This window comes from Xenopus laevis, chromosome 3L (assembly GCF_017654675.1).
Source record: "Xenopus laevis strain J_2021 chromosome 3L, Xenopus_laevis_v10.1, whole genome shotgun sequence".
NCBI classification, from domain to species: Eukaryota; Metazoa; Chordata; class Amphibia; order Anura; family Pipidae; genus Xenopus; species Xenopus laevis.
The window spans coordinates 25,507,637-25,531,282 of NC_054375.1; the positions used below are offsets into that span (position 1 = coordinate 25,507,637).

General features: G+C 37.1%; 1 protein-coding gene across 1 annotated transcript in view; it reads right to left on the bottom strand.

The window, feature by feature from the left end:
• The window catches only part of ano2.L (anoctamin 2, calcium activated chloride channel L homeolog), a gene marked incomplete at its 5' end in the record, with an annotated part of 172,548 nt that overhangs the window by 105,021 nt on the left and 43,881 nt on the right, over positions 1-23,646 (bottom strand). The window contains 9 exons of the mRNA XM_018251979.2: positions 2,006-2,166; positions 3,780-3,914; positions 7,070-7,134; positions 10,192-10,233; positions 11,817-11,872; positions 14,196-14,247; positions 16,123-16,177; positions 16,770-16,924; positions 21,460-21,558. Coding sequence (XP_018107468.2) covers positions 2,006-2,166; positions 3,780-3,914; positions 7,070-7,134; positions 10,192-10,233; positions 11,817-11,872; positions 14,196-14,247; positions 16,123-16,177; positions 16,770-16,924; positions 21,460-21,558 — 820 coding nt within the window. The remainder of the gene's footprint in view (positions 1-2,005; positions 2,167-3,779; positions 3,915-7,069; positions 7,135-10,191; positions 10,234-11,816; positions 11,873-14,195; positions 14,248-16,122; positions 16,178-16,769; positions 16,925-21,459; positions 21,559-23,646) is intronic.

The following is a 23,646-nucleotide window of genomic DNA, read 5'->3' on the forward strand; positions in this document are numbered from 1 at the left end:
CAGCAAAATATATTTATAATATATATTATAATATATAACACAATCATAAAACCTAACAATAATTAAAAGAACATATATCCAGGAGAGTTTACACATGGCAAGAGCTTTGTCATCACGCCTGATTATTCACAACTAAAAACACAATTTCAGATGTTCCTTTTGCAAAGGGTTCTCTCGGTTTTCCTTGCAAAACTGTAATTTGGATTATTTTATTTTCTTAATAGATTTTGTATGCTGCAGTTAAGAATTTTTTCAACTACAGAAGACTTCCCTGAGAGCTACTATATGAGGCTTTTGTTGTAATAAATTATGTGAATGCAGGAGTTTCCTTAACTGGCTAGAGCAGCATAGACTCTTAATGCATTGACACTAACAGCTGTCATCAGTGACTTAAAGATCTAGTCCTGGTTTGCTAGTTTATTGAACAGTCATATGCTTGTGGTAAGAGGTAAGATGCAGTCAAGGTTTTACCATTGATAAAAAAAAGTCCTCCACCAAGCCTCCAATGTAGGCAGGCCAAACTTGAATACATATGCAAAAACTGTGTTTAAAGCTTCAAGTATCACGAACATGGACATTGAATACAACCATGATGTTGCTGCAGCTCCTAGCTCCTGGAGGGTTAATGTTAACTTCAATGTCTCCAGTACTGACCATATAAAATAATTAGAGTGAGTTGGGATTACACAGGACATAGAAGATTCTCTTTAGTGGATCTTTCTGCTTTAAGTTGCTACCTGATCTGGAGAAGTGCAGAGGGTAGCCCCTATGTAGCATCCCCTGGGACGTTCTTCATGCTTGTGTTGCTACCCAACTCTTTTTATATCTTAATGGGACTCATGGGTAAAAAAGGTTGGGGACCCCTGCTTTAAACCTTGATAATGTGTTCATAGTAGGCTCTACATTGTGTTCCAGCAACATTTGCATTACCTACAATTGATCAACAATGTTGCCATGAAATGACAACACTCTAGGGGCGGCACAGTTGTCTTTCTATGTTTCACTGTGTCTTTGAGAAAAGGAGATGATATCTACATAGAGATATCACTGTGGGTAATATGAGCATGGAGCTATTATCAATGTTTCCTTAATAAGCCGTCTGCTCCTTCAAAGAACAAGAAAACTCACTGTTGCCAAAAAAACATTCTCATGCAAAACCAGCACCATTAAATGAAGCCGGATCAACTAAGCATGCACCTTACACTGTTTTTCTATTGAAACATAAAAGTAATTAATAATGCATGCCATTCTCCCAACACTACCTTATTTTTCAAAAGGCAATCTACTGTTTACTATGTAAAGGTAAGACAAGCTGCTACCAAGTTTTCAAAGGACAATGGAGCTGTCAGTTAGTCAGTGGAGCTGTCAATACAGAATGTTAAACATAAGAAGAGTATTCTGCTTCAGGAAAGGAAAGATGGTATATTGTCCTAAATATGCAGAACAAACCAATATTTATAAAAACATGGGCTGTTGTAATTTGATTTATTCTGACATGGAGTAATTGAAGGTGACATAAAGCTTCCCCCACTACATTCCCGACTCTCAGTAGGCAGACTATTCTTTATTGTAGACACAACGTAATGGTGCCATATTAGCCATCTTCTTGCATTCTTGCTCTTAGCTAACATAGAGAGATTACTATGGTGAGAACTGTAAAAAACATCAGTAGAGTGGTTGAAAAAATACCTTAAACCACATGTGTCACCTACCAATGGCTTAAATGGTAGCTTATCATGGATTCTATAGGTGGATAAAGAGCCAGCATTTGTTGAGCTGACACCTGGCAGTAATGTAAATCATAAGAAACAAAAATGCTTTTCAACAGACTCCAAAGAATCACAACCTCCATAAAGTCATACTGTAAATACCAGAATTGTTTTCAAAATCCAAGAAATGGAGGAAGCAACACAGCACCACTCAATTGTGTTGAGCAAAGGTGTTAATATTCCTTTTTAAGCTAAGGGTACAGTGTGCTTTGTACTGTTTCTTCAATGTGTCTTACCCCAGAGAGCCATGAACACGGAGAAGAAGACTGTTGCAGGGTTATCGAAGAGGTGACTCGCACGTGCTGTACTACAAGCACTGCTCAGTTTCCAGTAGTCACATGCCTTATCACACAGTGGACACATTATGAAGCCTTCTTGCTGGTCACACATTTCCTGACTAAAATACACAGAAATAAAAGCAAAGCTGTTTAATATTTTGTTTTATTTTATGGCTTTTTTCTTTAGTCACTTTGAAGAAGTTGGCTTGAACACTGGCTCAGATTACTGTTTTAGCCTTCTCTAAGGTTGTTTTCCTTTCTCTGTAACCAGAGGACAGAAGGGGCCTGGTTAAGTGGCATAGACTTAAATTAGTGACATGCACAATGGTGCGCCTAACAGGGAGCCAAATGAAAGAGACTCTCCCTAGCAGCATCACGTCCTACATTTTTTATAATAAAGAAAAATTGTAAAACTATGTCAGCACAGGTATCCCTAGTTCAGTAAAGTAACTGTGTCTTGTGTCATTTCTTTATAACAATTTCAGTTCTGCTATGCTTAAAGGAATACTGTCATGGGAATGAATCAGTTAATAGTGCTGCTCCAGCAGAATTCTGCACTGAAATCCATTTCTCAAAAGAGCAAACAGATTTTTTTATATTCAATTTTGAAATCTGACATAGGGCTAGACATTTTGTCAATTTCCCAGCTGCCCCATGTCATGTGACTTTTGCCTGCACTTCAGGAGAGAAATGCTTTCTGGCAGGCTGCTGTTTTTCCTTCTCAATGTAACTGAATGTGTCTCAGTGAGACATGGGTTTTTACTATTGAGTGTTGTTCTTAGATCTACCAGGCAGCTCTTATCTTGTGTTAGGGAGCTGCTATCTGGTTACCTTCCCATTGTTCTTTTATTTGGCTGATGGGGGGGAAAAGGGAGGGGGTGATAAAATCACTCCAACTTGCAGTACAGCAGTAAAGAGTGATTACTTTTGCTCTTTTGAGAAATGGATTTCAGTGCAGAATTCTGCTGGAGCAGCACTATTAACTGATTCATTTTGAAAAAAAAAAAATTCCCATGACAGTATCCCTTTAACATCAAGCAGGCCATTGTTTCAATTCACTGAACACTTGATGCACAGATCTGGTCAGAAAGGCCCGCACCAACTCAAACCAGCTGACTTGCAACATGACACAATTCCCGTACCAGAATCAGATCCTCTTTGGACCCACTACCGAACCCACAGATGGTTTTGAGAAAAGCTAAATTGTGTTCCCGCTTGCTGTCTATCCTAGAAGTGATGTCACTATGAACCAAAAGTGATGTTACTATAGTAGGCAGATCAACCAGCTATAGAATTCCTCACCTTACCAAATACGCAAGAACTGCACAGGGAACTGGGGCTGTTGCACCCAAAACCCCACTACTTTGCAGGTATTCTGCTGGTACCCGTAGTGCAGGATTCGACAACATGGCATAATATCCAATACAACAGAATCATTTTGATAGTAATCTATTTAAGGGCAATATAGTGTAAAATGGTGAGCCATGTGAGACACACATCTAGATATAAAATTTGCCCAAGCTATAGTGCTCTGCATGGTCCTAGCTTTTAAGACTCTCTTAAATATATTACCCACATACTATAGATATCACTTTTTTGTATATCTTTAAGATTTTAGTAATATGTTACATAGAAATAAAATTCTTGTGAAACAAAATTGGAAATCATTTTCAAATGGGTAATTCAGTGCTTTATATATTTCAGTTTAGAAATAATAATAATAAAGACTTACCTAGGAATGTCATCATCAATAGTTGCACAACCGTAGAGAAAAACTATAATCCCAACTAGGGAGGCAGGAATCAATAGCCATGTATACAGACCCAGCCAAGCAAAATACAGTCCAATTTTTTCTCCAAAATACTTTCTGTTGGAAAAAGGGCACAAAAAAAGAGCTTCAGTATTGAGGACCAAGAGATGAAGAAGTGAATAAAGGTTAATAAATAGTACTTAATATGCAAAGAAACAATTGATATCACCTTTCCTACCCCAATTCAAGTTAAAAATAACTTAAATATCATTGAAATGCTAATGTGAAAGTTTTTCATTTTACAAAAAACTTTTTTTAAGTGAGCACCCCTTTTTGATTCTACTTATGTGTTACATCTATCAATTTCTTGAATAATACACAAATGGATTATAGTGGTTCAGTGAAAAAGAGGACAGCCAAATGTCCATTAAATGAGATGATACACACAAAGTATAGAATGACAAGTTCTGGGAGAGCCATAACTTCTTAAACGTCCTATCTTTCAATAGTTGTGTATCATGATACATGATCAAGAGTGGTGGTTATAGATCTCAACTTGTCTGTCATCAGAAATGTTCTAGTGCCTCTTTCCACTTCAGATCTTATCTCTCAGGCTTGAAACATTGGATACAATTTCCCAGACAGATGTTATTGTTTCCTTGCCAGCTTCCCAAATGATTAACCATGCAAATCACATTGGTGACTTTCCCAGCTAGGTTTGCAATGTTTGCATCTGCTAAAAAGGCCATTCAGACTGTGAGTGGAAAAAAACCTTATATTTATCTATGAATTTTCTTTTTATTGCAGTATCCATATATTTAGGAGGTAATAATTTGTAGTGCACTTTTCATACGTACATTGTCTAAAACTAAACTCACTGTATGATCAAATAATACTTTTGTGTGAGTTTTGCTTTATCAAAGCAAAATAAGGGCTATAACACATATTACTTCACATTGGAGATGCCCTGTGAAAATTCTTATTAGTTATCACATCTTCACTGCACTACAGTACTTACTAAAAATGTCACAAAAGATGAAAAATCTGTGGAACTAAGGCAGTTTAAACGGGGACATAAGCCTTCCATACCCAAATGATGTTGAATAACAACTGCAAGCATCGTCAATATACTCACTACAGTTAAAGAATACTGGGTGCTGTAGTCAGGCATCAGGGTTGGATATCTAAACACTACATAATAACCCTTTCTCCAGCTCTCCAGGACCATATTTGCTTTACAATACAGTGACTGTGGTAGATAAATGAACCCAGTAAATGAGTCCCAGTCAGTAGAAATATAATAACAGATCAGGGAACTGTGATATATGTTAATGTAAATGCCATTAATCAGCTATATGCTTCCATCTATGGAGTACATCTGCAGATATCTTCTACCTGACTGACTTGACATACAGAAACTTACTCTTACACTTAATCCTTTAACCTCAATAGAAACAAATCCAAAACCTGTCATTATGTTGCATTGTTTCTCCTGCACACTATACAGATATTGATTTAAACCCTATTTTTACCCCAATTTCACTTATTCGAGAGTCATTCGACTTATTCTAGAGCAGTGGTCACCAACTTTTTTAAAGAGTTGGGGAGCAGCACAAGCATGAAAAAAAGTCCCTGGGGGTGCCAAATATGGACTGTGATTGGCCCTATACTGGCAGCCTAAAGGAGGATCTGTTTCACTGTACATCTGGATTTTATCTAACCAAAACTTGCCACCAAGGCTGGAGTTCAAAAATAAGCATCTGTTTTGAGGCCACTGAAAGTAACATTTAGGGAGGTGGTGAGCAACATGTTGCTCATGAGCCACTGGTTGGGAATCACTGTTCTAGAGCGGCATTGTTCAAAAATAGCTGTAGATAAGGTTGTGTTATTACTTGGTGGAGGCTTAAGACCAAAATTAATGTGATTGGTTTTAACCTAACCCAATGTTTTTTGCATTTGGGCAACTTCTCAAAAATCTCAGCATTACATCTTTCAAACATAACACCAATGTCCAGACTTCAGCTTTGTTGTATAAGCACCACACAACTGTGTTTTGCAATGGAGCAACACTAAAGAGCAGTTCTAGGTCAATAAAACAACACTATATGGATGAATTGGAAGCCCTTCTTGGAATTTCCTTGCGTGTTTCCTTTGATACCTTTGGTGCAGCTGTTTAAAATATGAAATTGATGGACAGGCTGAGTTTTGCATCTGTGGGACTAAAGTCTTTTGTGTCTTCATTAAATACTAAGGAAGTTACTTGTAAGTTATTGCACACATTTGTTTCTGTAGTAAAGTCTAAAGCTGTTAAAATCATATCTGGTTACAAATCCAGTTGTTAGTTTAACAGGTGCATCCGCACGCCCTGTGGTCAAAAAACTATTCTTTAGACCCATCTGGAATTAGTACAAAGAATCATATCACCTGTATATGCACATTCTTCTTTGCCTGAACACAGTCTCAATCTGTTTTATACATCAGAACACAAGTGTTTGAAAATCTGTTATAGACATTTAAGAGGTTATTTACTAAACCTCAATATTTTTTGGGGAAAAATACCAATTTTCAGAGGAGAAAGCCCCGAAGCTGCTAAAAGTCCACATCAACCCATTTTATACCTGCCAAGGTCATATAGAAGTCAATGGCAGATGTCCCATTAAAAATGTTAAGATATTGTGATCTGCACTGGATTTCATCAGATAATGTGAAAAATTGGGGTTTTCGGGCGATTCGGGATGCAAAACTAAATAATTTGCTCGATTTTATAAAGTCTTTTCCAGTACAGAATTTTTAGTTAAAATCATGGATGGGAGCTTGGTTTATTACAAAGATGTTATAAATTCTAGTTTTAGTAAATAACCCACTGATAGTGTTTAGTATGAACATATACATATACATACAGTATACTTGTTTAGACAGAGTCACCAAGTACTGCTACAAACAAGAGAGTAACCCCAGCTTTATCAGGATAATGAATCATATTTTATGTGATTAAAACTTTTGACTAGGGGGCCAAATATATGAAAAAGTGGGATATCCAAAAGGATTTTGGAAAGGTTTAACCAAAGTTAACCAATATAACTTCAAAATGAAATCTAAAGTCATAAGTGGGAAGTTGGGAACCACTGTGCAAATTCTACTGCTATGTTACTTTTGATAATGGTCACACACAGTACAAAATACAGTATGCAGGTCATAGGAAATGATACTTGTTAAATTAAAAAGATTTTTTGGTTAAGTCTTTCATTGCTTATTTCTTTTGTGTTTATTACCTAATAAGATCAATAGGCTGATATTTGTAAAAGGCTCCATATCTTGCCCATTCTCGATGTAACAGCTAAATGAAAAAAAGGGGGGTGGAAATGATAGTTAATCATATGAAACAACAACAAAATCATTTATATCACAACATAATATAAATATTCCTATTTATGTAAGGGAAAGTACATTATATAGTGAATAAAGTACCCCCTCTTGTAAAATATAAGGATATTATAAGATACCGAGGAGTTTCATGACCATATAAAAACACGAAGCCGAAGGCTGAGTGTTTTTATACAGGTCATGGAACTCCGAGGTAACTTATAATATCCTCATATTTTACAACTGGGGGTACTTTATTTATTATAATACACAAATTTTAGTGAGTCATGTGACAGAAATTACATCACTACTCACCGTTTATAACTGATGACATCACTACTCACCGTTTATAAGGATATAATTTACAGGATATTCATGGCTTTTGTGTATTATAAATGTATATTGAAATTTACTATTTATTCGATCAGAGGACTTAACATTTCTACAGCAGTTTGCTGTACCCAAATGGTACTGGATTATAACACCCAGCATTCTCCATCACAATAACACCAATGGTCAAATACATGATGTAGTCTTCACAAAAAGCAACATTAGGGATGGGTTCACCCTATACAACTGAATTCTGCCAAGTCCTCAAGGGCCCAAGGACCAATTGAGGCAAGTGGATCCTCCAGTAAGAATCCTGCTCCTTCTATTTACAGTTCACTCTTTTTTGTATCTATCTTTTTCAGAAGAAAATCCATTTTTTTCAGTGGTTCAAAAAAATCATAGTCAATAACTGATCTGATATTTTTAAATTTGGGTTTTCTGAACTTAAATTTTCCATATTTATCAAGAAAAAAATCAAGCTTGTATAAAAATCAGTGGCAAATTAAATATTGTACAAATAAATAGATGATAAGTCTAGATAAATAAATGTCCTCTACCCCATTGTACCTGATTAGTGCTTTTCAGGAAATTAAACCCTGAAACTATTGTAGAAACTATTTAGATAGAAAACAGATGAATTCCTTAGGAACGGTATTGTAGGTTCTAGGACCAGACATACATGTGTGAATAATCAGTACTGTATTTTTGGAAAGAACCTTTAATGTTTTTAACACTTAACACTTCATAAAAGAATCTAATAGGCAGGATAAAAGGGGCTGAAAAAAAACAGTATCTCGTGTTGGGAATATTTTTCCAGACACTAATATTTTAGATGCACTATTCCTATAATATTGTATCATTTCTTTTGGATTAACAATTATTTTAGCAAGCTACCTAAGCTAGAACAGTTCAATTACAAATATGTAAAGCATTCAAATGAACCTATTCTATATTTAATAACAGCTGTTAGGAAACCCAGCATCCAGTACCAAAGTGGAGCGAATGGCAAATCATTTTCTAATCAATTACACTTTCATGTAGATAGCACATAATTATTATACAGAGCAATAAAACCTACACTAAATTAAGTTGGAGATTGTAAAAAATCATTCTGCCTAGGATTATTCCCAAAAATAACATAGACTCTGCTCTGATTTCCATAAGATATTTCTGTAAGGTTAACAAAATGCTACTAGCAAACTTACAATGGATGAAGAATTTGCAGGGTTCTTTTATTTGCAGATGTACAGTATATTCAGATCTCTGGTAGATGGTTAAAACAAAAAGTCTCACATTTTGGGAGCTTCCTTCATGGAACAAGTGGGAGTCTCAGGGTGTTATTTATTAAAGTCTGAATAGTAAACACTCAAAAAACTTGAGTGTTTTTTTTACTATAAAATCCGAATTTTAAGTATAAAAATACTAAGCCGATGCTGCAAAAAGCCAGAATTCAAAAATCCGACATCTAGGACTTGCCGAGGTTGTATATAAGTCAATGGGAGAGGTCCCTATCCTATTTGGAAGTTTCTGTGGTCTGTGCTGGAATAAGCCTGAAAATCTGAATATTTCAGACTTTTCAGGCAAACATCAGAAAAAGTTGGGCTTTTCAGGAAAAAACTCAAAAAAATCGTATGATTAGGGTTCAGTTAAATTTGGATTTCTTGCTTATGGTTATGAATAGTTGTATTTCCAGGCTAAGCCTGTCATAAGCTTAGATACCATTACCAGGGCAGGGCCACGCCGCACAGGCGCCCAAGGCAATCCGGCGGACGTGGCGCCGGTTTAGCACAAGTGTGCATGCGCAAGGTGGCGCTCGCGTGCGCATGCGGTGGTATTTACTTCTTTTGCTCTTCTGCGCATTGGTGCGAATGTGCGCATGCGGAGAGAAATGTATTCGCGCGCATGCGCAGGAGCACAAGAATACGTAAGAACCGCAAAGAGTCGGGCACTGGACTGGGGGTAGGCGACAGAGGAGGTGCGTGCCTGGCGCCCCCCCAGCTTTGCGCCCTAGGCACGTGCCTACTCTTCCTACCCCTAGTTCCGGCCCTGACCATTACCACTCTGATTTGTTTGGATAACATAACTAAGTCAGTAGATTCTACAAAAAGTAAAAGTTAGTAGTAGTGATGGGCGAAAATTCGAGACTAATTCCCTCGATTCACCGCCGGAGAATAAATTTGCGAAACCACAGCTAAAATTTGCCGGCGTTAAAAAAAATTTATGCAGGCGTCCATTTTTTTGGACACCGGCGCAATTTCGCCAAAACCGGTGTCCAAAAATGGACGCGGCATCAAAAATTAGACGCCGGCGTCAAATCGGGAATATTTTGCCATTTTGCGAATTTCGCTGGAAATTCACACATTTTTCGGCGAAGTGAAACGGCCCAAATTTGCCCATCACAAGTTAGTACAATTGCTTGCTCCTATGATATAGAATTTGATTTGACACGGTGCAAAAAAATACAAACTATACTAACTATAAACTATATCAACTTCCTACAAAACTGTATTAGGTTGTTAGAAGTACTGTAAGGATTCTCCAACCTGTACATATAAATTAGCTCTGGTCTCAAGCCTTTGAATAAATATAGAACTCTGAGAGCACTCTCTAGAATTAATTCATTGAGCATTTGGTACATACATGCTCTTCTAAAAGGAGAGGCTTTAAACTCAAAACAGATACAGAAATCTACAATACTTACCATTCGCTCATTTGTTTCATTTTTATTGTGGTCATAGTCACCCTGAAATTTAAAAGAAAAATGTTTTAAAGATTACACAATAATACACAATAATCTGTCAATTCAACAGCAGCTGACAACAAAAATTCAAGAAACTGCCATCTGCCAGTATCGTTTGGACCCAGTTATTTTCATCCAAGATGCTAATAAAATCTCCCAGCAACATGCTAGATTTCAGTAAAATACAATTTCTTTATGTGCTAAGTTTCCTTTATTCTTTAAAACACCTGGTAGAATCTGCAAAGACTGGAGACTTGGACTGGTTGATTTTATTATTTCTTTCCTTCTTTAAAATCTAAGGGGCAGATTTGTCAAATATCTGGGGATATACATATAAGGATCCCCAGCAATAATCTGGTACTCCATGGCACAGCACAGATATAATATGGCTTTGTGCTTATTAATACCATTGCTCATAGGGAAATATTTATTAGTGCCACTATTGTGGCATTTGTGTTTTTGGTAGTGCTAATTCATTTTTTGACCTTAAAAATAAAAATAATAACCCATCCATAACCTAAAGTCATTTCAGAAGAGGGCTACATAGGCAGGGCATTATATATGTGTCCAAGTTAAATTTTCTCTCAAACATTTCATAGAACATAGAAACAGTTGGAGATGTCTTGCCTTGTTGAGGCACAATTTATAGACAGCATTAGAAAAGCAGCATCTAGAGACAAACGTAGATGGTACATTTATCATATATGTTATCTATGGAGTATTCTAAATAAAGGGCAAGAAAGTTGCTGATGTTAAACTGATGCAGGGTCAAACTGACAAACAAAGCCCTAAAAAAAGTCCAAGGGAAGATGCCAGTAAGCCCTTCTGTTCACTTATTCATTTGTCTTTCCATGCTTAGACCATGTTCATTCTTCTTTCTCTAATATATAAAAAAAGAGACAAGATTTGGGAAGAAAGAATAAAGTCGAAAAAAAAGATAGGAAAAGGAGAAGGTAAAGCCAAAAAGATATAAACAAATAAAAATATAGAGGAGAAAAGAGACAATGAGCAATGGAAAATGTAAGATATGATAAAGAGGATAGGAGAAAGAGTATGAAGAAATAACTTAGAGAATGGGCTCACAGTATATGGTTTTCTAGTGGGTCCCTGTTTGAGTAGAAGAAGCAGTGCTGGGCCGAGTTGGCTGTGGCACCCTGGGCAACCCGGCCGATTATGTCACCCCCTCCTCATGCATGTGCACAAACAAGTATGTGTAGATGCTTACGTGCACAAACGCTGAGGAGCGCAATGCAGCCAGAATACCGGCATTGCTGCCTCAGGTGGGGGCGCAAGGTTCCTAACTAGGGGAAAGTGACAGAAGAGGTACCATAACTGGGACCCCTCCAACTTTGCGCCCTAGGCACGGGCCTCTTCTGCCTACCCCTAATTCTGGCCCTGAGATGAATTACTCAACAGTCTCAGCTGGAAGATAAACATGAGCTTCATTTTGTGAATTTAGGATAAACAATTGTCATTTTTAAAACAGTTCTGTATTGTTTGTATCCTTTAGAAATGACGAACTGATATAAATATAAAAACTATACACTTTTGGTTTTTTCATACAATATTCAAATCAATCAACTTACATCATGAAGCGGGTATGCGGAGTCATAGACATTGTTTGCTATCAATGTGGTAATACCTTAAAAACAACATATATATTATTAAAGTTATCTTTTACTATAATGTTTTCTTAATACAGTACATGAAGCAACTGTTGCTGTAACTAAAACCACAGCGAACACTAAATTACTTCACTTATAAAGATATGTTTGTGTATCTTAAATAGACAGGTTTCCATACCTTCTTCCAGCCAAACTAGATAAATGGGGGCATAACACATGGGTTTTGATTGAGTACACAAGCCCCAGAGGTCTTGTTTGGGAGGTTTGCATATACAAGGAACATGCTGGTGCAACTACATATAATAGCCATCAGATATTGGCAGTTGAGATGGCCCATGATGGATACAGGAAAAATATTGTAGTCATAATTACATTGCTTTAGCTATATTAAATAGAAATTAAGCAGAAAAACGAAGCACACCTTTATTTAACATTTGGGAAAAGAAGGGGGTATTTCCAAGTATTTAATAGAATAGAAATATCCATATTTATGTAACATTAAGCAACAACAAATTCATGAGATTCCATCTTTACACATGTGATCACCAGTAAACTTTCCTTTTTTATCATCCTTCCCCCCCCAGCATTTTGTCATAAAACAATTTGAAATGAAAAACGCGACTATGACTTTTCATCTCAACTGAAAAAATTTGGCGCAGACTTGGAAAGTTTTGGCACCTAGGATTGAATGGTTGTGGAGTGCTCAAAGCTTGAAAACACTTTCTGGGGGAAAGTATGAAATTGAGTTGATAAATTAGCCAGGCCATTTCATTTTTTTTTTCTGGATTTTTAATATTTCTGGAAAAGTTTTAGGAAAATCAGGAAAAGCTTTCACAAGTGTAAAAAAAACATATGCAGTGCAAAACATGGAACCAATTCCATTAATGATAATTCTTTTCTTATCACATTTTATCATTAGTGAAAAATCTAAGTTGTCAAGGATTTTTCCAATATGTGTGATCCGCCCCGCCCCCGAAAATACCTAAAAATAATTTTCCTGAGTTGCAATTCTTTCCCATAGAACTCCCCAACTTTTGGCCTTAGTTACTCCATAAGATCATTTAAAAAAGCAATTTGTTGAATTTTGATAAATGTCTGGTGCTCCTTTTTGCAGAAAGAAAAAACAATTCAACCTTTGATAAATATGTCTCCTTTTTGCCTGGAATCTGCTTTATAGCGAAGATAAACAACATTTTATTCATAATAGGTGTATAAGATTTCAAATGAAGAACAGAAGCACATCAAGAAGATGGCACTGTCAGTATTCAAGTTCACAAACTGACTTCATGCTTAAAACCAGAAATCAGAGTTTTTATCTCTCAAAGCCAACAGTGAATGGTTTTATTTGCTTTTATATTCATTGTTTTCCACCCTAGAGGTTTACCCGTTTCAGATCCCAGGACTGTAGACCTGCAATTTTGTTTTGCTTCACCACTGTTTTATAGACAAAATTATCATTCTACAACATTGCTTCTTTAATGGGCAATTATTTATCACATCTGGTAGCTATAATGTCTTTTTCTGTTGCACACCATGTTCGATACTGATTGGGCTCTACATAAGAATTAGGGAATAACAAAAATGCAGACATTTGAAGAGTGAAAAACTTAAACGTGAGTTGTTTCAACCCTTTGAAATTTCAGTCCAAACTTATGTTTTCAATAAACTAACTGCAACCAGTTCCTGGGCTTCATTCTTTTTAAATATGTCACATAACTTAATCAAATCTAGATTTAAGGGGTTCTTCTCATAAAACTCTTGCCAGAATCATTGTAAATCCTGATATACCTGAAACCATAAAAATCTATAAAATGCCAAATGGGTATTTATCTTGGAAGGTGGCACCTGGACACCTCAGTTTTAAAGTATAATGTTTTAATTTTGCAAACTGGAAATAAATGCAGTACATTAATGTTACCAGGATATAGAAAGATAAAATTGTCAGGCAAATTCTCTGCCAGTGCCCATTACATTTTATGGGTACTTTCAATATCTAGTTCCAAATGTCATGCCAGCTACTTTACTGTATCTGGGGAGTACAGCTCAAAATGATTATATATGTTGCCAGTGTAAACATATTTTGACATTAGAACAGATATTTTTATTGAATAAATGAACATACTGAATGAATAAATACACCCGCACATAAAATGGTGTGTCAGCAAAATTTGTGCTACTCATCCAAGTGCCATTAAATTCCAGAAAAAGCAATATTTCAACCATAAAACCCTAGGCACAAATATCTACAAAAGAGGGAGTTTAATGAAAGATCAAAAAGTTTTTCCTAGTAAAACATTATAGAAAAGGGCTAAATATACTTTATATAATATTTACACTCACCCATACTGTATTTGGCCTTTACAGAAGAAGTCCTCTTTAATATCTCATATACCTGGTAAAAAAAAAAAAAATAACGAAAGCCTTAATGGAGCTTGATCACAATAATCTCACAAAATGCATGCTTTGCAAACTTATTCACTTGTAAAAATTATCTTTGTTTTTGTGCTTTTGCTTTGTTAAAGGGCATGTAAAGGCAAAAAAATAAAATCCCATTTTTACTTTCTTTAATGAAAAAGAAAACTATCTCCAATATACTTTAATTAAAAAATGTGCACCGTTTTTATAAGAAACCTGACTTTTATGCAGTGAAATTCTTCCTTCATTTACTGCTGTAGATAGGAATTGCCAGACAGTCCCTAACTGCTCTGCAGGGAAACAATCATACTTATGAACAGCAGGGGGAGCCCTCGCCTTACTTCCCAGCCATGCAGAACTCAAGCAGCTTTGTTTGTTTCCCTGTTTTGATCATTTATGACGATCCCTAAGCAGCCCAGAGCACAATGAGCATGTGCACAGTCTTGGTCTTGCAAAAGATGTTTAACAAAGTTACAAAATGGTGACCCCCTGTGGCCAACTTTGAAAGCATAAATCATTTGTTTGATTAGGCTTGTGGTGCAGTAAGTTCATGTTTATCTTTAGTATGCAAAATACAGCATTTCTAGCCTTATTCTATTTTAGACTTTGCTTTCCCTTTAAGAAGGAGGTCTGTCCTGACCAATGTACTTTACAGATTCTACGTTCACACATTCTTGTATTTTTGGGGGTACAATACATGCATGGGAGCCACACTTTGGTGCGAGAAACAGTACCTGTGTGCACTGAGCCCCAAAGTTAGTAAGGGCAGGATGTAAGGAGGTTTATGGCAGGATGATAGAATTGGTAGATCTAGGAAGTGGAAGGGGTGGAGCAGGAAAAGGAAGTTGGGGTAGAAGTATTGTGGGTCAAGGGGAGTTTCAGGAAGGGGAAAGTTTGCTGGGCAGGACAGCAGTTAGAGATGTTTCCACCAACCCTCCATGATTTCCCTGTAACCCAGGTCACAGTGTGGCAGTAAGAATTCTTGCCTAGAGGTTGGTGATATATACCCCAGCTAAAAAGCACAAGATTTTGATCTTGTTCTGTGGCCTCAGCCAAATGTGCCAGCACTCAAACCACAAACAGCCAGAGGTGCAAGATCAATAATAGTGTATATGGAGGATCAGCACTCTCTTTATGGTGAACTATATGTGTTCCTTTTATTTCACATGGTGATACAACATTTTAATCGGATATTTCAGTCCGACCTGGGAACTTTTTTCAAGGATAGTATAAATATATATAAAATTATGTCTTGGTCTGAACACAAGCCCCTGTTGAAGTCACTATTTGATGAAACACATTGGGCATATATACTGTATAATGTGATGAGTGAGTTGAGCATTCCTATCTTGTAAGTTTAAATTTTATTTACACAATAAATGATTTAAGCATACTAGATCAGGGAGTACGACCTTCTCTTTCATTCATTCTTTATATGTAAACAATAAACATGTGGTCCTTAACATTCTAACCTGGTGGCCTTTTTGTTTCTTTAACTATTGGGAATTGGGGACAACTTTGCAGAGGTTGTGCTGTTATAATAAAGCCTGAACACTGACTCTGCTCTAGTCATGGACACTTGCCACACTGTGTTGAATTAATAAATGAGCCCCATTCTATTGATGATTGAGCAGTGGAGGAACGTTCAGCACAGAGAACTTAACAGTAGAATAAGAACAATAAAGGCTGCAGAGTTCTAAAGCCTTTATGAACAGTTAACATAAAACTCCATTATTAGCATCTAAACAAGATCAATATGAATGTTCAAAGCGGAAAAGTTCTCCAGGCATCTACAAATGCAGATAAGTAAGTTGCCTCAACCAGTTCCATTCAGAACAGCGTGCGTACTTACTATTCGACTCCGTGTTGCGTTATCAAAAAATGTGTCCTTGTCTTTAATGTTGTACCTAGAAAATGGATAAGGCATTACTACGTAAGTTGGCCAAGTAAAACATGGAGAGTTACAGTATGTGGGTTTACAACTGTTTTAGGCAATGGGTGAGGCACAGTTTTACTCAACTAATGGCAGAGACACATGCTCTGATTCGGGGAGATTTAGTCGCCCGGCCATAAAACGCCACTTATTCGGGGCTAATCTCCCCGAACTGCCTCCCACCGGCAAGAATCTAAATCATCGGCGAAGAGGAGATTTGCCGCTGGGCGACTGATCTCCCCGAATCTGAGCATGGGTCTCTGGCTCTGCCCTTAGGCTTGCCTAAATGTTGCTGGACAAAAACTGCTATCACACTGTAACATATGAGTGTGAATTGCACAGTACATCGTTTTAACCCTACAAACTGGTATCAAAAATCTCTACTATTTTAACCACACTGCTGGAGCTATGCAGAGGTTAAACAGAATCTGGTACTCGGTTTGGTTCCTTATATAACTCATTTCATTTTTGCAGGCTTTTTGAATTAAATTAATTCAAACCACTGTGGTCTTTTCCCTTCAGCTGGATTTTACCACCGTGCATTGACAAAAACAACCCATACTCACAAATGCAGTTTGTCTCTGGAAAAGGGATAGGATAAGTGTTTCATCTTTGTGTTTTCACTTAGTTGTGGCACTTTGGGCTGTAAAATCTTTGTACATTTGTTCCATAAAGCATATAACTTTCTGAGGATGCCGGTGTCTTGCTTTACTTCATACATCTAAGAGACAGCAAACAAAGGCAAGAAAAATAATACAATTAAAGTCGCTGTATACAATATAATTGATGGAATTATGAAAGCTGATTAAATCCTAAATTTAATCTTCACCAATTTCCATGAACAATATTGAACTTCAATGTTCTCTGTGTAGGGTTATAAAGGGCAAACTAGTGGTTGCCAGAGTAATCCACAATTTTGCAAACTAGAATGACAGTGAAATAGCTGGTCCATTGACCTTTTCTTAGAGAAGTCACCAAGAAGGACAAACATAATCCCCTTAATGTTTTGAGTGCTATTCAACACTTTATCATGGATACCTGCCTATATCCTTAGCTGTGGCTCCATACATCCATAACAAACAAGGGAAAATTATTTGTCTTGTATTTATCCATACATCCATACCCTATGACTGTACAGGTTCCAATGATATTTATTTCCTCTGGATATGTCCCAACTATAGACTGGTGTTGCCCATGTCCAAGTATTGGTGCTATTTTAAATACAGAGAAGCTGGAACTTCGTTACTGTTTGCATTTCCCTCATCAAGGAGGATTCTTAGCATTTTTCTGACAGTGGTCTAAGGGAGTTATTTACTAAACCCCGAATACAAAAATCACGAAAAATTCATGATTTTTTTTCTAAAATCTGAACTTTTAAAAAATCACGAATTTTTCAGAATTTATTAAACCCCAAGGATGGAAAAGTCTGAATCTGAAAATCCGGCATCTCAGACATGTCGAGGTTGCATATAAGTCAATGGGAGAAGTCCCAATGATTTTTTGTTGTGCAAAGGGTTTTGTGCAATACCCGAGTTTTTTAGGGTGAAAATTTAGAAAAAAACATGAAAATCCGATGGAAGAATCCAAAAAAATTGTGAAAATCAGATTTTTTTCCTGCAAAGCAAATTTTTGGTAAAATGTAATAATAAATAAGCATAAAACACTTGAGCGGATTTGATCGGAGTTTGTATTGAAAATATTGAGATAAATTCGGAATTTGATATCCCCAAAGAGTAACAGTTTATTTTTGCCTCTATTTCCCTTTATTACCCTTGCCTCGTGCTTATACATGATTAAGGGGCATATTTATCAAGGGTCGAGTTTCAATTGAAAAAACATCGAAATTCAAATTGAAAAAACGAAATTAATTCAAAGTTTTTTTTGGTCAAATAGGTAAATTTTCGGTCAAATAGGTCCATTTTCAATCAAATTCGATCAAATACGAATCAAAGGAATATCGCATTCGGTCGAATTCGTTAGAAGTTTTTCCAAAAAAAACCTTTGAATTTTCAAAGCCCACCAATTGACTCCAAATAGGTTCTAGGAGGTCCCCCATAGGCTAAAACAGGAATTCGGCAGGTTTTAGATGGTGAATGGTCGAAGTTGAATTTTTAAAGAGACAGTCCATGATAAATTTTGATATTCGAATTTCAAATTTTTTTCAAATTCGATTCGAATTTGGACTATTCTCTAGTCAAAGTACACAAAAAAATAGCATGAATTTTTTTCATTCGAAAATTCACCTCGACCTTTGATAAATCTGCCTTTAAATGAAGAGTCAGCTCAGATTAACAATGGTTGAGGGTTTCAAAGAAAAACAAAGGAAGGAACACACTGCTGACAAGTACATTTTTCTACAACTCTTGAGTAGTAATGGGCGAATCTGTTTTGCGGAAAGGTGAAAATTTGAGAAACAAATTAAAATCAATAGGCGTCAAAATAATTTTGAGGCGCAACAATTTTTGACGTGAGCACCAATTTTTATACGTGCGACTATTTTGTCCAAATACATTAAAGTCAATGGGCGTCCAAATAACTTTGAAGCACAATGATTTTTATGCGAGTGACAATTTTTTTGTAGCACTAGATTTTTCACCGGCGAATGTTCGACACAGTTTCGCGGAAACATTTGCGGGGGCAGTGAAACGCGGAAATCCATGCCTGGTAAATGTATTCACCCATCACTACTCTTGCGTTCTTCTGCATGTTATTTATATATTGGCTGCGATTTTATCATCTAAAGGACAGTATTTACTGTGCATAATGCAGAGTCTGTTGAAGTGTGCTACACAACAGAAGAAATCACTTTGTAGCCCCAGGTGCACGCTGAACCCTCTGCTCAGGTAAAGTATAAGGTATAAATCAGTGAAACAACAGCACTACAGTTATTTTGTAAAAGTGATAACTTTAATTAAAGAGATACTGACATCAGAAAATTACTTTTTAATATCTATCATAACATTGTCTTTGAATGTATTTATAATTTTGCCATAAAAGTGCTTTCCTGATGCTTTTATATTACCTTTCTTACTACCCTGTTTCTCTATGAGGGGGCTGCCATATATGTGCAGCAGTAGTCCGTTAGCATTAGAAACTTTAACTGACAGGTTGAGAAGGGACAGTCAGGTTGGCAAAACAGTCAGGTTTAGGAACTTCAAGTGGCAATTACTTACAAAAGCAGAACTATCAGCGAAAAACGATAAACATGACCTATAGGTAACTTTTAATGCAGAATAATATTTTGAAAAGAAAATTTTTAGGGTCAGTATCACTGGTGGTCACCTTTAAAGGAACAGTAACATCAAAAAATTAAAGTGTTTTAAAGTAATGAAAATATAATGAAGTGTTGCCCTGTACTGGTAAAACTGGTGTGTTTGCTTCAGAAACACTACTATTGTTTATATAAATAAGCTGCTGTGTATCAATGGGGGCAGCCATTCAAAGGAGAAAAAGCTCAAGTTACACAGCAGATAGCAGATAAGCTCTGTCTGTCTAATGGTGTTATCTATTATCCATTCGTTAACCTGTGCCATATAGCCGTTTTTCAATTTCCGCCATTGCTACATAGCAGCTTGTTTATATGAACTATAGTAGAGTTTCTGAAGCAAACAGATCAGTTTTACCAGCACAGGGCAACACTACATGATATTTTCATTACTTTAAAACACTTAAATTTTTTGGTGTTACTGTTCCTTTAAGTTAACTTTTAGTAATTTATAGCTAATTGAATGCAACTTTTCAATTGCCCTTCTTTTTTTCTTTTTCTAGTTTTTATTTATTTAACTTCTTTTCCTGACTCTTTCCAGCTTTCAAATGGGGGTCACTGACCCCATCTAAAAACATATGCTCTGTAAGGCTACACATTTGTAATTATTGCATCTTCTTATTACTTGTTTTTCTATTTCATTCATACTCTCCTATTCATATTCCAGTCTCTCATACAAATCAATGGTTGCATGTCAATGGTTGACACGGTTGCATGTCGAATTTGGGTGAATCCTGATAAGGATTTGGTTCGGCCTGGCTCTTGGATTCGTCCAAAACTGAATCCTGCTGAAAAAGGCTCAAATTCAGGATTTGGTGTATTCAGAGGTGGGACAGGCTGGCCAGGCACCCTATGCAACCTGCCTGGTCGCAGCAACAACTGGGCGCAAATAGACGCACGTGCGCAAGCGGACAGTCAGGCAGAGAGGGGACCAGACTAGGAGGTAGAGAAGGTACATGCCTGGCACCCTCCCCAGCTTTGCGCCCTTGGCATGTGCCTACTCTGCCTACCCCTAGTTGCAGCCCTGGGTGTATACACTAGTATAAAGTACCTAAACACCCAGGCAATTTGGAGACAGGATGGATAGCGGAGTGCTTTAGGATCCAGGGGTTTAATTTTGTAATTTGCTGACCTCATTCACTGGGTCCTTATATATCTAATAGCCCCACAGTATAGTATATCCTGCTCCACCATAGTATATCCTACTATGGTGGAGACCAGAAAGAGTCTGAGCACATATTCCCTCAATGGGGAATACTTCCCTCCCTCTGGACATACTGTATGTTACTTCCTGAGCAGTATGTAAAAGTTAACATAAGGGGGTCTCCTAAATAAACAAATCTGCTGTTGCCATTTCTGGCTCTCCAAAGTAGACCAATGTTACCAGATCACATGAGAAATTAGGGACACTTCTAAAAACCCGGCTTAGAAAGGCTAGACTGATTTAGTTTCATTTAAGGTTGTAATTAGTTTGCAATCAGTGCAGTCCAGCAACACACATTTATTAAAAAAGTGCCCCTGATTTTTTTAATTACAGAAATCACACATTGTTGTCTTGAACATATAATCAAGGGCAAAAGCATACTGGGAGTGGTAACCCAGCAACATCAAGAATAGGTTCTTAAAGTAACATGCAAGAGAATCCTAAAAACTGAGGCCACCTCTTCACTTCCTCCTCATCTGATTCACCATGCACTGGCTGATATTATGTATTGGTAAAAGGAGAACCAAAGAAGTTCTGAAAATCACAACATATCAAAGATATAGGTGCTTTATAGGTATAACTAGGTTAAGTGTGGACTACCTATGGGATCACAAGTGAGGGCACTTAAAGGAAGGTTTACAATATATTCTCCCTACATCGTGCCTCAAGCATGATGCAAGCGTATTGTTGCCCATTTGTATTTGTGTGGTATCAAGTTCTTGAGGAAGACTCCAGACTTGCTTTATCGAGGCCCCACCCTTAAATGAATATAAGTAGAATACAATACCTTTTTGGTGGGCACCTTTATTTTAAGAAATTCTGCCTCCCGACTTAGTACAAGCCAAGGTGCATGAATCCGGACAAAACTCAATCCTTGGCTTTTTGCCTGGAAAAAAAAAGGAACAACGTTTAATAATGTGATTAAACCTCAGGAGGGTTGTAAGCACCATGCTATAAAATACCCAGGAGATAACTCATACTCAAAGTGTACATATTACATTGAGTGTATAGACCCAGGGATATGCAAGCCTTTCCACTAGGCAACAACAACAGAAATTCTGTAAATTTGCAGTTAAACACACAAATGTTAATGCACTATACCCTGTTTTGAAGTTTAAAGTTACTGTAAACCCTACTGAACTGCTCAACCACACTTGACTTTGTTGTTGCTGGACTACAAATCCCAACATACTTTAACATATTTAACAGGGTTAAGGCATGCTGGGAGCTTTAGTCAACCAACACCAGGGTTATATAATAAATCAATATTGCAAAATAAAACTTGCATTAATATGTAAAATAATTCTCCAATGAGAATCCCAACTGATCTGTGTAAATCTGGTTCCATTTTCTTTGCTCCTGTATTTAAAGTTGGAAGCATTAAGCACAGTTTCCTAGCACTGAACAAGTCTGTCCTTCCTCCACATGATTCCATTGTAATATAATGACACCAAAATGGCACAATAATCTCTATATGTAAGATGAGACCAAATGGCTGACATGCTGCTGAGAATCAATATTCAATAATTCACTAGTGAATTAACTTGCATCTATATTTAGTTATAATAATTTTGGCCAGTAGAATTCTCTCTGGTAATCACATGTGTAATTACATTTTACTTATACTTCTATAGAGAACTAGGGGGTAGAGTAGGAGAACTTTATGAAGTGGCAGATTGATGGTATATCTACCTAGTGATATTGCCTGCAGAGTAGGGATCCCAATGGATTATGATTGCCACCAGTCCGGTTTTCAACCAGACTGGGAGGGCTGTCTGGGTAAAAATTGCCTGTCTGGATTTCCAAATTAGAAATTCTGAACAGGTATTTTAAATGAATGTCACAGCGATTGCCACGTCATAAGCCCACCCCTGATGTCACAAACACCACCCAGACCATCACCCACTCCTTGAAATCATCCTCCCAACCCTGATGTCCCAAGGCCTGTCCCCTACCCGGTCTTCCTGGCTGCAGAAGGTGTCAAACCTACAGTGGATATGGATCAGGATAGTGAATCTACAAATTTGGTTCAAGTGCGCTTCAAAAGTGGACCAGGCTCCTTGCAACCCCGGGTGCAATCTGTACCCCCTGCCAGGGCAAACTCTGCATAAATCCAATGAAAACAGCAGCACTCCGGTATTATTGGCAAAAGTGAAAAACTTTACTTAAAATGCCGTAGGCAACGTTTCAGGCTATGCAGGCCCTTTGTCAAGCCATCTGCTGAGTGCTGCTGTTTTGATTGGATTTGGAATAGTGAATCTAAGCCCATATGGGGTGTTACAGAGGTGAAGGGATATTCCTGCCAAATATGAAGTGGAGTGTCAGCTTGTAGAATGCTCTACATTTTATGTTGCCTCTACCACTTGCCTCGGTGAATCTGTTCTCTGAGTAAACCCTGTGGACATTAAATAAACCATTTTGGTTTTGTTTGCAATAACCTCCGGCCCCCACTGTCTTTATTTTTCTCCATAGCAGCAAGAGAGGTATAATTGCAGAACACTTTAACCTTCCTCTTCCACTTAGCAAACGCCCATTCTGGCCTAGTCCATGTTCTACTAGTAATAGTCTGGAAAGGCAGTTATAGAGCTGATAAAGAGGTTTCATAAGCTCTGAAAGTTTCATAGCAATGCTCCTCCAGCATAAACAGTATAAACTAATAACATGACTGCCTAAGGGTTTAACCTTCTGCATGGCCTGACCTCTTCTCCATCACACTGACCAACAGCACCTTAATAACCTCACAAGACACTGCTGAATGTAAAAGGAATAACCAGATCTGATGAGTACAGCTTACAGAATGTTCTAGAAATACCATATGGCCATTCAGAAGGGAAGTCCTAGTATAAGAAATCATGTAAAACCATTTTTTTTAATCAGCAAGAAAAAAAAAACACCTTCCAATGACAGATAATAAAAATCATGGCATTGTTGGCTACACCCTTATCTGCCAATCACATCCACTTTTGCCCAGACA